The sequence below is a fragment of the Pecten maximus genome, chromosome 3 (genome assembly GCF_902652985.1).
Source record: "Pecten maximus chromosome 3, xPecMax1.1, whole genome shotgun sequence".
NCBI classification, from domain to species: Eukaryota; Metazoa; Mollusca; class Bivalvia; order Pectinida; family Pectinidae; genus Pecten; species Pecten maximus.
Window position 1 is genome coordinate 32,853,173 of NC_047017.1, and position 12,573 is coordinate 32,865,745.

A 12,573-nucleotide genomic window follows, 5' to 3' on the forward strand; every position below is an offset into this window, starting at 1 on the left:
ACAGTGTGCACAGGTATAAATATTGTGAATCATCTTCTAGTGTTACAAGTAAGAATGCATATTTTGTCTGAAGGGTATAAAATATAGTCACGGTCGATACCGCCATTGTTGTGTTCACCCTATCTACATATGTATTGTTATCGAGAAGTTATGACCAATCCCTGGCCTACGAGATTAGCCATAGGTTAGATCTTTAATCAATAGATGTAACCCCCGGATGTGGAATTAAACAATTCGACACAATTTCTTTATTGACAAATTTCGGCCTATTTCGGCCAACATTGGGCAACATATGTATGTTTCATACATAAACATAGAGTAGAGCCCCCCACCCACCCCCCACCCCCATCAACAGACACACAAACACACACATACAAAGAAGAAAAAGAAGCTTAATGGACATGATAATTCATTCTACATACGTGTATAATGTATATCCGGTGTTTCTATTTATAACCACATACACATGTAACAGTCAGCGGGTGCGAATTTCAATTAACAATCCAGGGAAAACCTCGATTCTATAAATAGCATTTTCAGATGTATTGTATTAACATGACGGTCTAGAGCCTAAGTGAGGTTACGGAAGACCTATGATTTTAATCGATATAGTTTGTTATCTGGAATGACATTAAGGAGTGTTTAATTTGAACAGACCGAGGATCAGGCATTTTCCGTTATTTTAACGGTTCAGGATAACCTGAAGCTGTGTGTCCTTTGCTGTCGTTATACATGATCGTTTTTATCATGTAATGTACAAATAGAATATATTATACAATATAAAACTAATTGAGATATCTTGTAAAGTTGATAAGATATCTGATATGATGAATTAATTATCTTAAATGAAGATTCAAGGAGATATATTATATATGTTACAAAATATCCAAGATATAATATACAGTGCAACTTCCGAAAACCGAACCTTCTAAAAACCGAACACCTCTGAATACCGAACGAATTGTCATTGTACGGAATTGGTCCTTCTTTATTATAGTATTAAAAAACTTCCAAATACCGATCCCTCTGAATTCCGAACACCAGACTGATTTTGTGTCCGGTTCCTGTTAAAATATACCAAAAATTACTTCTGAAAATCGGCCTTACCTGAGCGATTATGACACGAGGTCAGGCCAGTCAACCGTGAAACAACAACTGTGACGGGTATTGTGTGAAGCCTAATTGTCTCGGGACCTACGTATACATGTGGGTGATCTGTACAGGTATCCAATATATACCCCAAGTGGGCATTATGACGGTAGGCCTAGTGTATAATCAACACGACAATTATGGAACAATACCACACTTCATTGAAGCGCGTCGGTTCGTTTATCTTCTCAATGCAAGTAGAGCTAGAAGCCTGAGTCTCGCATTTAATTTAAATGAGGCCCAAAAGGGGTTGTTTTCGTAAAGAAGCCCGTGATGTTATTTTTAGACAACAGCGATGTCGGAAATACGATGTAACCCCCGGATGTGAAATTCAACAATACGACACAATTTCTTTATTGACAAATTTCGGCCTTTTTCGGCCAACATTGGGCAACATATGTATGTTTCATACATAAACATAGAGTAGAGCCCCCCCACCCCTATCAACAGACACACAAACACACACACACACACAAAGAAGAAAAAGGACATGATAATTCATTCTACATACGTGTTTAATGTATATCCGGTGTTTCTATTTATAACCACATACACATGTAACAGTCAGCGGGTGCGAATTTCTATTAACAATCCAGGGAAAACCTCGATTCTATAAATAGCATTTCCCGATGTATTGTATTAACATGACGGTCTAGAGCCTAAGTGAGGTTACGGAAGACCTATGATTTTAATCGATATAGTTTATCTGGAATGACATTAAGGAGTGTTTTTGCTGTCGTTATACATGGTCGTTTTTATCAGGTAATTTTCAAATAGAATATATTATACAATATAAATCTAATTGAGATATCTTGTAAAGTGTATAAGATATCTGATATGATGAATTAATTATCTTAAATGAAGATTCAAGGAGATATATTATATGTGTTACAAAATATCCAAGATATAATATACATTGTATGGTATCATATCAAATATATAAGATATCTTATCAACGTTATATAAATACCTTTTTACATAAAAGATATCGTATAACGAAATGGCATATCTAATAAATATAATAAGTTTAAATGAATCAAAGTAAAAAGAGTTATTGTAGCCCACAATTGTATTGAGGAGTCACTGATTGTCTAAAGGAACCATTTTTTTCGGAAATATTTTGTATTTGTGCTGTATTTTCATAAATGTTTAAGGGAAATTGAACTCTGATTCACATAAAAAGCCTTGAACTATTTCGCCATGGCGCATTTATAGTTTTGTTGTGGTAAATACACACACAAGTGTATCACTCGTAACGAAGGAAGTAAACAAATAGAAACTTGTTTGTTTTGAATGTCGTCATCTTCTAGAAAATTGTTTACAGGATAACGAGAATACACGGCATGTATGCTGCAATACAAAGATTCTTTTGGTACCCGGCAAAGCTTCGTTCATTTCGGCTTCCCTAAGTCTGGCACAAAAATGAACATTGTATTGTAACTTACTGGCTATGTATTCGCTATAAATGTGGTGGGTCTATTCAGCCAATGCGGATACCAGTTGCGGGATAAAAAGAAACACCGTCACATGAAGTGCCAAAATTTCTCAGCCCTAGAACCACCAGATAAATATGTATGGTTGACGAATAATGAAAACAACATTATTACATTTTTCTCTGTGAAATATCGAAAACTATTCATTCTATAAAAGTAATATTTTTCAATATCACCTTTTTTCTGATTTGACAAATCAGAACGCTGTTTACAAACGACGATTGTGAAAATAAAAATTTACATATAGCTCTCCGTCATATTATATGACGTCATAATGCAAGATAGAATACATAACTTTACTGTTTGGCGTACGTTTGTGAGCCGTTGTCAGGGGACCGCAATGAATTCTAGGAAAGAGATTGAGCTGCCGTGGTATATTTTACTATAAAATATAATAAACAGAATATCTAGCAGTATCTTCAGTAATACCAAATATATTTAAGTCGTGTAGCTAATATTTTGACGTGTTTCGCTCGTGCTACGCGATCGTGAAAAATCTCAAAATATTAGCCACACTCGTGGTTTTGAAATATAGTTGGTATTACTGAAGGCACTGTAAGATATCCTGTATGTATTTTAAGTTGCTGTTCACGACGAACCTAGTTTAGATACTATATAGATATAGGAAAAGACAAGAAAGTTGAACGACCAACTTACTTGCTGCTTTCCCTCCTTGCTGGCTTAAAAAAACATTTCAAAGAACATCTCAATGACGTCAGGTCACATATTTTTACCAGGTATATTTATAGTGTTACATTAATATTGTTACATTGGTATTGTAATATTGATATTGGTATATTTGTATTATAATATTTGTATTGTTATATTGGTATTGGTATATTTGTATTATTATATTTGCGTTTTATGTAAGCTGTTCAATGTTGTATTTTGAATGAACTAGTGTTGTAACCAGTAGTGCCTTTCGGTACGGAACAATTATTAGATATAAACCATTTCCCTTTTTAGAACAGTTATGCGGCAATATCTATTTTTGCTACATTATTATCTTGCCTTTTTACTCAAAGCTAGTAAATAAAGTTCTTTTCATTGATTAACAAGCTCACTGTGTAATACATTATATAGTTAACTGATTTCGCATCAATTTTGTAGTCTATATATTTTTACCAGAATAGTTAATCAATTTCTTTGTTAAGCGTTGATGGCCACATTATTTTAACATTATTCATTTATTGATTTAATTAATGTTTTTTTTTGGCAGCTGGACATGGATCTTTTAATCTCTCTTAGCCTGTATCTAACAACCAATATCGTTTTGTGCTATGTAAGTTGTTATGTTGTAGATCTGTGTTAACTGTACCGATTTGCCTAGTCTTAAATTGATAGTACATTGACAAGTGATATGTATCAGTGAGTTTATGTTCCTAATACTGATTTCAACATTTGTAGTGTAGCCATGCTACAGTATATTTCTATTGTGAAAAAAGTCATCATAATACCATAAGAATCATATTGATATACACGGAAAGCATAAATAAGAGTTTTGCACTAATACTGGACAAATAAGCATCTTATATTTGAGTCTTAAAAAATGTTATATTAGAGTCTGTTGTCGGAAAGTAATACATATGTGAAGACTGAAGATATACAACCACGTCCAGTAATGTTTTAATCTGATATATTTTAATTGTTTAGGAGAGGTGCGGTGACTACATACCCAGTGCTCATCCTTTGGTAAGTGAATATTTAATGTCGATGGTATTGACGGCAGTAAACATTAAGTTGAAGGATATAAAAAGGGTATTAAACACTGAACAATGGGTTTATTCTAAGTTTATTTTGCTTCATAATCCTGTCTCTAATTTAATTCGACTATTATTTCGACAGTTTACAGTTGTTTCATGCCTCATCAGTCAACAGTCAAAACTGTTTTCACGAGGTGCTGGTACTGACCAGGTGAACTGTTTTTCCATCGGCCTCTGGAAAAACAGTTCACCTGGTCAGTACCAACACCTCGTGAAAACAGTTTTGACTGTTGACTGATGAGGCATGAAACAACTGTTTTGTTATCTGACCATTGAGGTGAATAAATTACAACAACAACAACAACAACAACAAAACCAATCTGAAATTCAAAATTTGATAACTCACAGAACCCTTGATGATATTCCTGGTATTAGCTGAGTCTCTGTTCTCTATGAGATTTAAAAGCTCGTCATCGTTTAAATGTCTTTAAACCTAGAAGTGATGTTTACAGTCGACCGATGTTTACAAACCTGTCGACGACAAGTAATGTAGTCACTGTCATCTGTACGCTTGTAATTAGGCGCGTTCGATTGGGCAGCGCGTTATCGGGCAACAGTTCATGGGTAGCATTCACGGTAAATCATGTGACCGGGCAACAGTTCATTGGTAGCATGTTTTATAGGAAAACAGTCAAATTTGGTTAGTATCCATTTATATAGTGAGTCAGATAACAATTTCTTTTGATGTTGTAAGCTAAACGCACGATTAACAAAATGCCATTTGTTAATCAACTTTCACACAATAAACCAATCTTCGGAAAGATCTAATTAAACAATAATTTTGGCATTGGGCTTGAAATATCATACCATTACTTCTTCTTATGTCCACATAATAATATACATACGGACACTTTTAAGGAATCCCTACATAGTCGACAATACTTTAATCTTAACGTGTTATTAAATGGATCAAAGGGTCTTAATGATGATGACAATATTCATATCCTAAAAAATGTAATCAAATATGTAATTAACACAATGAGACTCTGATTGCTAAAAATAGACCTATACAGATATAGATGCACCATCTTTATGTACATAGAATACATTGAATTATGGTTTACATGTATATGTAATCAATATGTCTGTCTATCCTTATAACCGTCTGTCAGCTATATAGTCAGTCTGTGTAATGGTTCACACTGAACATGTATACCTTGATGTTCCTGTACCGGTGTCAAATATGTTTCATTGCCTACAATAGCATATATACACGTGCTGACTATATTGATATTAACATACATGTATACTGTCACTACATACTTATAGTCAATATTCACTAATTGAGTAATATTAATACAAAGTACCATATCACCATGTATCTGTGCAAACTATCACCTACTTTATAATATATAGTTAATATATATATATATATATATTAAATTGATGGACACTATCATTGTGTGGTTGTGCCAATTATTTTCTATTTTCTATAGTAGTCATTATACATCTATTGAATAATATTATCAACACATATATATATAAAGCAACCCTGCATGTACCTGGGCTGAGTAATCTGTATTTCCTAGTATTTATAATGTTGTATATATATAACCACAGTTAGAGAGAGAAACATGATTCTATACCTCAATATGTGTACATTCAGTATGCAATCATTTTATTAATCAGTATCATAATATTTCTTACATGCCTTACAGGGTAAAAATTGAGTGAGACATGGTGACTAGCTAGTTATGTATAGGAATTGATTTATCGCCTTACTAAGAAAAATATCAATGAATAATCTTATCTGGGCCTAACTAGCATTAGATGATTGTTCTAAATTCTTATATTGTACCAATTTATACGCAGTAGGAAGATTCGTGTTTGATCAACACATGAGTAGAAGACTACTTGTAGTTACCAAATTGACATTTTAGTCAGAAACACAGTTGTTTATCAAACACTTAACTCTCTCCTGTGTAGTAACCGAGTATTTATTTAATAATGAATTGTAAAATATCATAAAGAAAAAGAAAACATATACGAGCATCATTATATACTATTTCCATTCTTGACTAATGACCGGATACTAAATATTTGTTATAAATTAAATTTACAATGTTATGGAGAGAACATTGATATAGGCTTAAGTCTGATGTTCAATCAATTTGTTTATCAATGGAATACGTTGAAATGAAATAAAATTACAAAATGAATAATCTCCGGAAAGATCGAATCACACAATAAACAATATCCGGAAAGATCGAAGATCAAATTACCCTTAAATATATATATGTACTAATTTCAACAAAGAATCTACATCATTCATCAGACTTGATTCATAGTTTTCACAATACATTTGATATCTATGATTGTGTTTTATATCGTATCATATTGTTGTCTACGTCTGATGTCTCACTGGAGACTGAATGACGTCACTTGTCTACGTCTGGTGTCTCACTGGAGACTGAATGACGTCACTTGTCTACGTCTGGTGTATCACTGGAGACTTAATGACGTCACTTGTCTACCTCTGGTGTATCACTGGAGACTGAATGACGTCACTTGTCTACCTCTGGTGTATCACTGGAGACTGAATGACGTCACTTGTCTACGTCTGGTGTATCACTGGAGACTTAATGACGTCACTTGTCTACCTCAGGTGTATCACTGGAGACTGAATGACGTCACATATGTACGTACTGTATCTCACTGGAGATTTGATAACGTCACTTGTCTACTTCTGGTGTATCAATGGAGACTGAATGACGTCACTTGTGTACGTACTGTATCTCACTGGAGACTGAATGACGTCACTTGTCTACTTCTGGTGTATCAATGGAGACTGAATGACGTCACTTGTGTACGTACTGTATCTCACTGGAACTGAATGACGTCACTTGTCTACTTCTGGTGTATCACTGGTGACTGAATGACGACACTTGTTTACTTCTGGTGTATCACTGGAGACTGAGTGACGTCACTTTTCTACTTCTGGTGTATCACGGGAGAGTGAATGGCGCCACTTTTCTACTTCTGGTATCTCACTGGAGACTTAATGACGTCACTTGTCATACTTCTGGTTTATCCCTGGAAACTGAATGACGTCACTTGTCTACTTCTGGTGTATAACTGGAAACTGAATGACGTCACTAGCTGTAATCGTTCTCTCTGTCGGGAACGGTTGTTTTTTTCAATGATACACGATGCTGCCAGAAAAATGTTTATCAGATTACCTTTCTATTGTTTAACAAATTTTTGATAATTATTTTGTCGGATGACACAGTGGTACTTTCACAAATCGACAATTCGTGTTCGATTCCCCGATCAGAAGTGAAAAGTTAGGGGTCACCTGCACGACCACTTTTTGAACTTTTCTCCATTACGTTCGCGCGCTTCTATCTGGGCCATCAATAGTGATCAATTTAAGTTGAATTAAACTGTTTCGCAAATGTTATACATGTAAATATAATTAACAATTACGCTAGATTTGAAAAAGTGTATCTGTGTTAAAAAATATTTTTCATGCTTTTTTATGCTTACTGTCGGAACTGATTAAGTAAACGAGGTAAGTAAAATAATTCGGTTGGACTTCTTCTTGGTTAAGATTTACCTGTGCCATTTTACACACATATTATTAAGAGAAGTAATTTCTTCTATGGAAAGAACATGATTGGTTGTACTCAACTATTTTACTAGACTACCATCATCAGTCGCAGCTCAATTACCCTTTCATTTGTGGTTCGTGACCCGTACGTCCGTAAACAAAAATTGTTCAATTCTTTTTTGATTTGTTAAATTTTTGAAGTATATATATCTACCGACAGTTATTTCATACTTCCGTACTTTCGTACTGTTTTGAAAACGGCAGTTAATGGCATAGCAGAAAATATAAGAAGAAATATATATATCCGTTTGCTCGATTATGTGTAATGATTGGTCAAAGATACTAATTTCAAATTTGTGATTTTTCTCATACTTGGAATGTACAGTATTGATAAAAATAGTATTTTCTTTTATATGAAAGTTAATTTTTTTTTTGTACTCAAAAAGGTGACTTAGGTACACCTACCTCGTACTTTTTAATGATAAAACTAAGGTTCCTTCGATATGAAAGGTTTGTCCATTTATATATGGTACTTTTAGCAATTTCAAGGTCAAAACTGAAATGTTTTTCAGTAACACTGAAACTGTGCACAAAATTTATAAAAATGCATTATTTTTCACTATTTGCAAACACTTAATTTATACAAAAATACTGAACTTAAAAGTAAAAACGGAAACGCACTGATGGTTTAACTGATCATCCTAGAGGCAATATTGGCCACCGAATTGGTAATTTTAAACGTTCTACAAAGAGCCGACAACTTCTTTTGAATTTTGACAAATCTTAAGGTGTGAGTTTATTAGATATCCCAAAACTCCCTTACACGAGATCAAAACGGGAGTTGCACGTGATTGAAAAAGTGCATCTTATACCAGCCAGACAAGGAAGGTTGTAGCACAAATGTTGAACAAGTAACTACATATTAATTATTCTGCATGGTTGAATGGATTAATCGATTTATTGAATGGCTTTAAGACTCCATTGTGTTCGAAATCCACTTTCAACCGACTATATTTAAATAGTAGAACTAACTCACCAAAGATAACAACGATCTCCATTACGTGACAAAATTTGATGAGGAGTTAAATTTAGAAAAGACCATGAAAATACATTAACATTAAAACATCTTAAAATCCATGTGTATTGTATTTTTATGACGTTGTAGTTCACTAATATCTTTTTGTTTATTTTTTATTTAAGATTCAACCTGATACTTTCTGTTCTCCTGCACCATTTAACTGGAACTGTTCCAGTATCATACCGGGATCCACCTGGCATTTCCTGAATGGATATCTCACTTGGGGAAGGTGCTGTCAGCCTGTTTATGGCATGAATGGTATTGATTTTTTTCTAAACATCTTGTTACATCTTCAAAACTGAAATCCTAACCTTGTTGAGCTAAAACGTAAAACGAACGTATTGGCAACATAACTTGTTGCGTGTATTAGTGACTAAAACTATTCTCCCAGTGGATTATATAGTTTTGTGTTCTTTTGATAGGTACATTTAGAGAGTGTTCACGGAATGGGGAGTCGGACATACTGACAGACTGTGAAGAAGGTTTGCACAACTGGAACAGTCCCTTTTCATCCGTCGATAGGCCATACCCTTACGAGCACTCGATATCGGTGTGTAAACCTCAGACAAAATTAACAGGTACGTAGCCTCAGTGTGTAAACCTCAGACACCATTAATCGGTACGTATGCTCAGTGTGTAAACCCCAGACACCATTAACAGGTACGTAGCCTCAGTGTGTAAACCTCAGACACCATTAACAGGTACGTAGCCTCAGTGGGTAAACCCCAGACACCATTAACCGGTACGTAGTCTCAGTGTGTAAACCCCAGACACCATTAACAGGTACGTAGCCTCAGTGTGTAAACCCCATACACCATTAACAGGTACGTAACCTCAGTGTGTAAACCCCAGGCACCATTAACAGGTACGTAACCTCAGTGTGTAAACCCCATACACCATTAACAGGTGCGTAGCCTCAGTGTGTAAACCCCAGATACCATTATCCGGTACGTAGCCTCAGTGTGTAAACCCCAGACACCATTAACAGGTACGTAGCCTCAGTGTGTAAACCTCAGACACCATTAACAGGTACGTAGCCTCAGTGTGTAAACCTCAGACACCATTAACAGGTACGTAGTCTCAGTGTGTAAACCTCAGACACCATTAACCGGTACGTAGTCTCAGTGTGTAAACCTCAGACACCATTAACCGGTACGTAGCCTCAGTGTGTAAACCTCAGACATCATTAATCGGTACGTATCCTCAGTGTGTAAACCCCAGACACTATTAACAGGTACGTAGCCTCAGTGTGTAAACCCCAGATACCATTAACAGGTACAACCTCAGTCTGTAAACCTCAGACACCATTAACAGGTACGTAGCCTCAGTGTGTAAACCTCAGACACCATTAATCGGTAAGTAGCCTCAGTGTGTAATACTCAGACACCATTAACCTGTACGTAACCTCAGTGTGTAAACATCAGACACCATTAACAGGTACAACCTCAGTGTGTAAACCTCAGACACCATTAATCGGTAAGTAGCCTCAGTGTGTAAACCCCAGACACCATTAACACGTACGTAGCCTCAGTGTGTCAACCCCAGACACCATTAACAGGTACGTAGCCTCAGTGTGTAAACCTCAGACACCATTAACAGGTACGTAGTCTCAGTGTGTAAACCTCAGACACCATTAACCGGTACGTAGTCTCAGTGTGTAAACCTCAGACACCATTAACCGGTACGTAGCCTCATAGTGTAAACCTCAGACACCATTAACCGGTACGTAGTCTCAGTGTGTAAACCCCAGACACCATTAACCGGTACGTAGCCTCAGTGTGTAAACCTCAGACACTATTAACCAGTACGTAGCCTCAGTGTATAAACCTCAGACACCATTAACCGGTACGTAGCCTCAGTGTGTAAACCTCAGACACCATTAACCGGTACGCAGTTTCAGTGTGTAAACCTCAGACACCATTAACCGGTACGTAGTCTCATTTTGTAAACATCGGACACCATTAACCGGTACGTATCCTCAGTGTGTAAACCTCAGACACCATTAACCGGTGCGTAGTCTCATAGTGTAAACCTCAGACACCATTAACCGGTACGTAGTCTGAGTGTGTAAACCCCGGACACCATTAACCGGTACGTAGTCTTAGTGTGTAAACCCCAGACACCATTAACCGGTACGTAGTCTCAGTGTGTAAACCTCAGACACCATTAACCGGTACGTAGTCTCAGTTTGTAAACATCAGACACCATTAACCGGTACGTAGCCTCAGTGTGTAAACCTCAGACACCATTAACAGGTACGTAGCCTCAGAGTGTAAACCTAAGACACCATTAACCGGTACATAGCCTCAGTGTGTAAACCTCAGACACCATTAACCGGTACGTAGCCTCATAGTGTAAACCTCAGACACCATTAACCGGTACGTAGCCTCAGTGTGTAAACCCCAGACACCATTAACCGGTACATAGTCTCATAGTGTAAACCTCAGACACCATTAACCGGTACGTAGCCTCAGTGTGTAAACCTCAGACACCATCAACCGGTACGTATCCTCAGTGTGTAAACCTTAGACACCATTAACCGGTATGTATCGTGAGTGTGTAAACCTCAGACACCATTAACAGGTACGTAACCTTAGTGTGTAAACCCCAGACACCATTAACCGGTACGTAGTCTTAGTGTGTAAACCTCAGACACTATTAACAGGTACGTAGTCTCATAGTGTAAACCTCAGACACCATTAACCGGTACGTAGCCTCAGTGTGTAAACCTCAGACACCATTAACAGGTACGTAGCCTCAGAGTGTAAACCTAAGACACCATTAACCGGTACAGAGCCTCAGTGTGTAAACCTCAGACACCATTAACCGGTACGTAGCCTCATAGTGTAAACCTCAGACACCATTAACCGGTACGTAGCCTCAGTGTGTAAACCCCAGACACCATTAACCGGTACATAGTCTCATAGTGTAAACCTCAGACACCATTAACCGGTACGTAGCCTCAGTGTGTAAACCTCAGACACCATCAACCGGTACGTATCCTCAGTGTGTAAACCTTAGACACCATTAACCGGTATGTATCGTGAGTGTGTAAACCTCAGACACCATTAACAGGTACGTAACCTTAGTGTGTAAACCCCAGGCACCATTAACAGGTACGTAACCTCAGTGTGTAAACCTAAGACACCATTAACCGGTACGTAGTCTCAGTGTGTAAACCTCAGACACCATTAACCGGTACGTAGCCTCATAGTGTAAACCTCAGACACCATTAACCGGTACGTAGTCTCAGTGTGTAAACCCCAGACACCATTAACCGGTACGTAGCCTCAGTGTGTAAACCTCAGACACTATTAACCGGTACGTAGCCTCAGTGTATAAACCTCAGACACCATTAACCGGTACGTAGCCTCAGTGTGTAAACCTCAGACACCATTAACCGGTACGTAGTTTCAGTGTGTAAACCTCAGACACCATTAACCGGTACGTAGTCTCATTTTGTAAACATCGGACACCATTAACCGGTACGTATCCTCAGTGTGTAAACCTCAGAAACCATTAACCGGTACGTAGTCTCAT

The 12,573-nt window shown here is 36.9% G+C and overlaps 1 protein-coding gene across 5 annotated transcripts in view; it reads left to right on the forward strand.

The window, feature by feature from the left end:
• Positions 1-12,573, forward strand: part of LOC117323946 — a 63,261-nt gene that overhangs the window by 40,802 nt on the left and 9,886 nt on the right. For 4 of the 5 annotated variants that reach the window (XM_033879486.1, XM_033879487.1, XM_033879485.1 and 1 more), the window contains exons 3-5: positions 4,296-4,334; positions 9,156-9,291; positions 9,456-9,611. In XM_033879486.1, the coding sequence (XP_033735377.1) occupies positions 4,296-4,334; positions 9,156-9,291; positions 9,456-9,611 (331 nt within the window). Of the gene's footprint in view, positions 1-3,847; positions 3,925-4,295; positions 4,335-9,155; positions 9,292-9,455; positions 9,612-12,573 lie in introns of those variants that run through there. The other variant, XM_033879488.1, reaches the window with a different exon arrangement.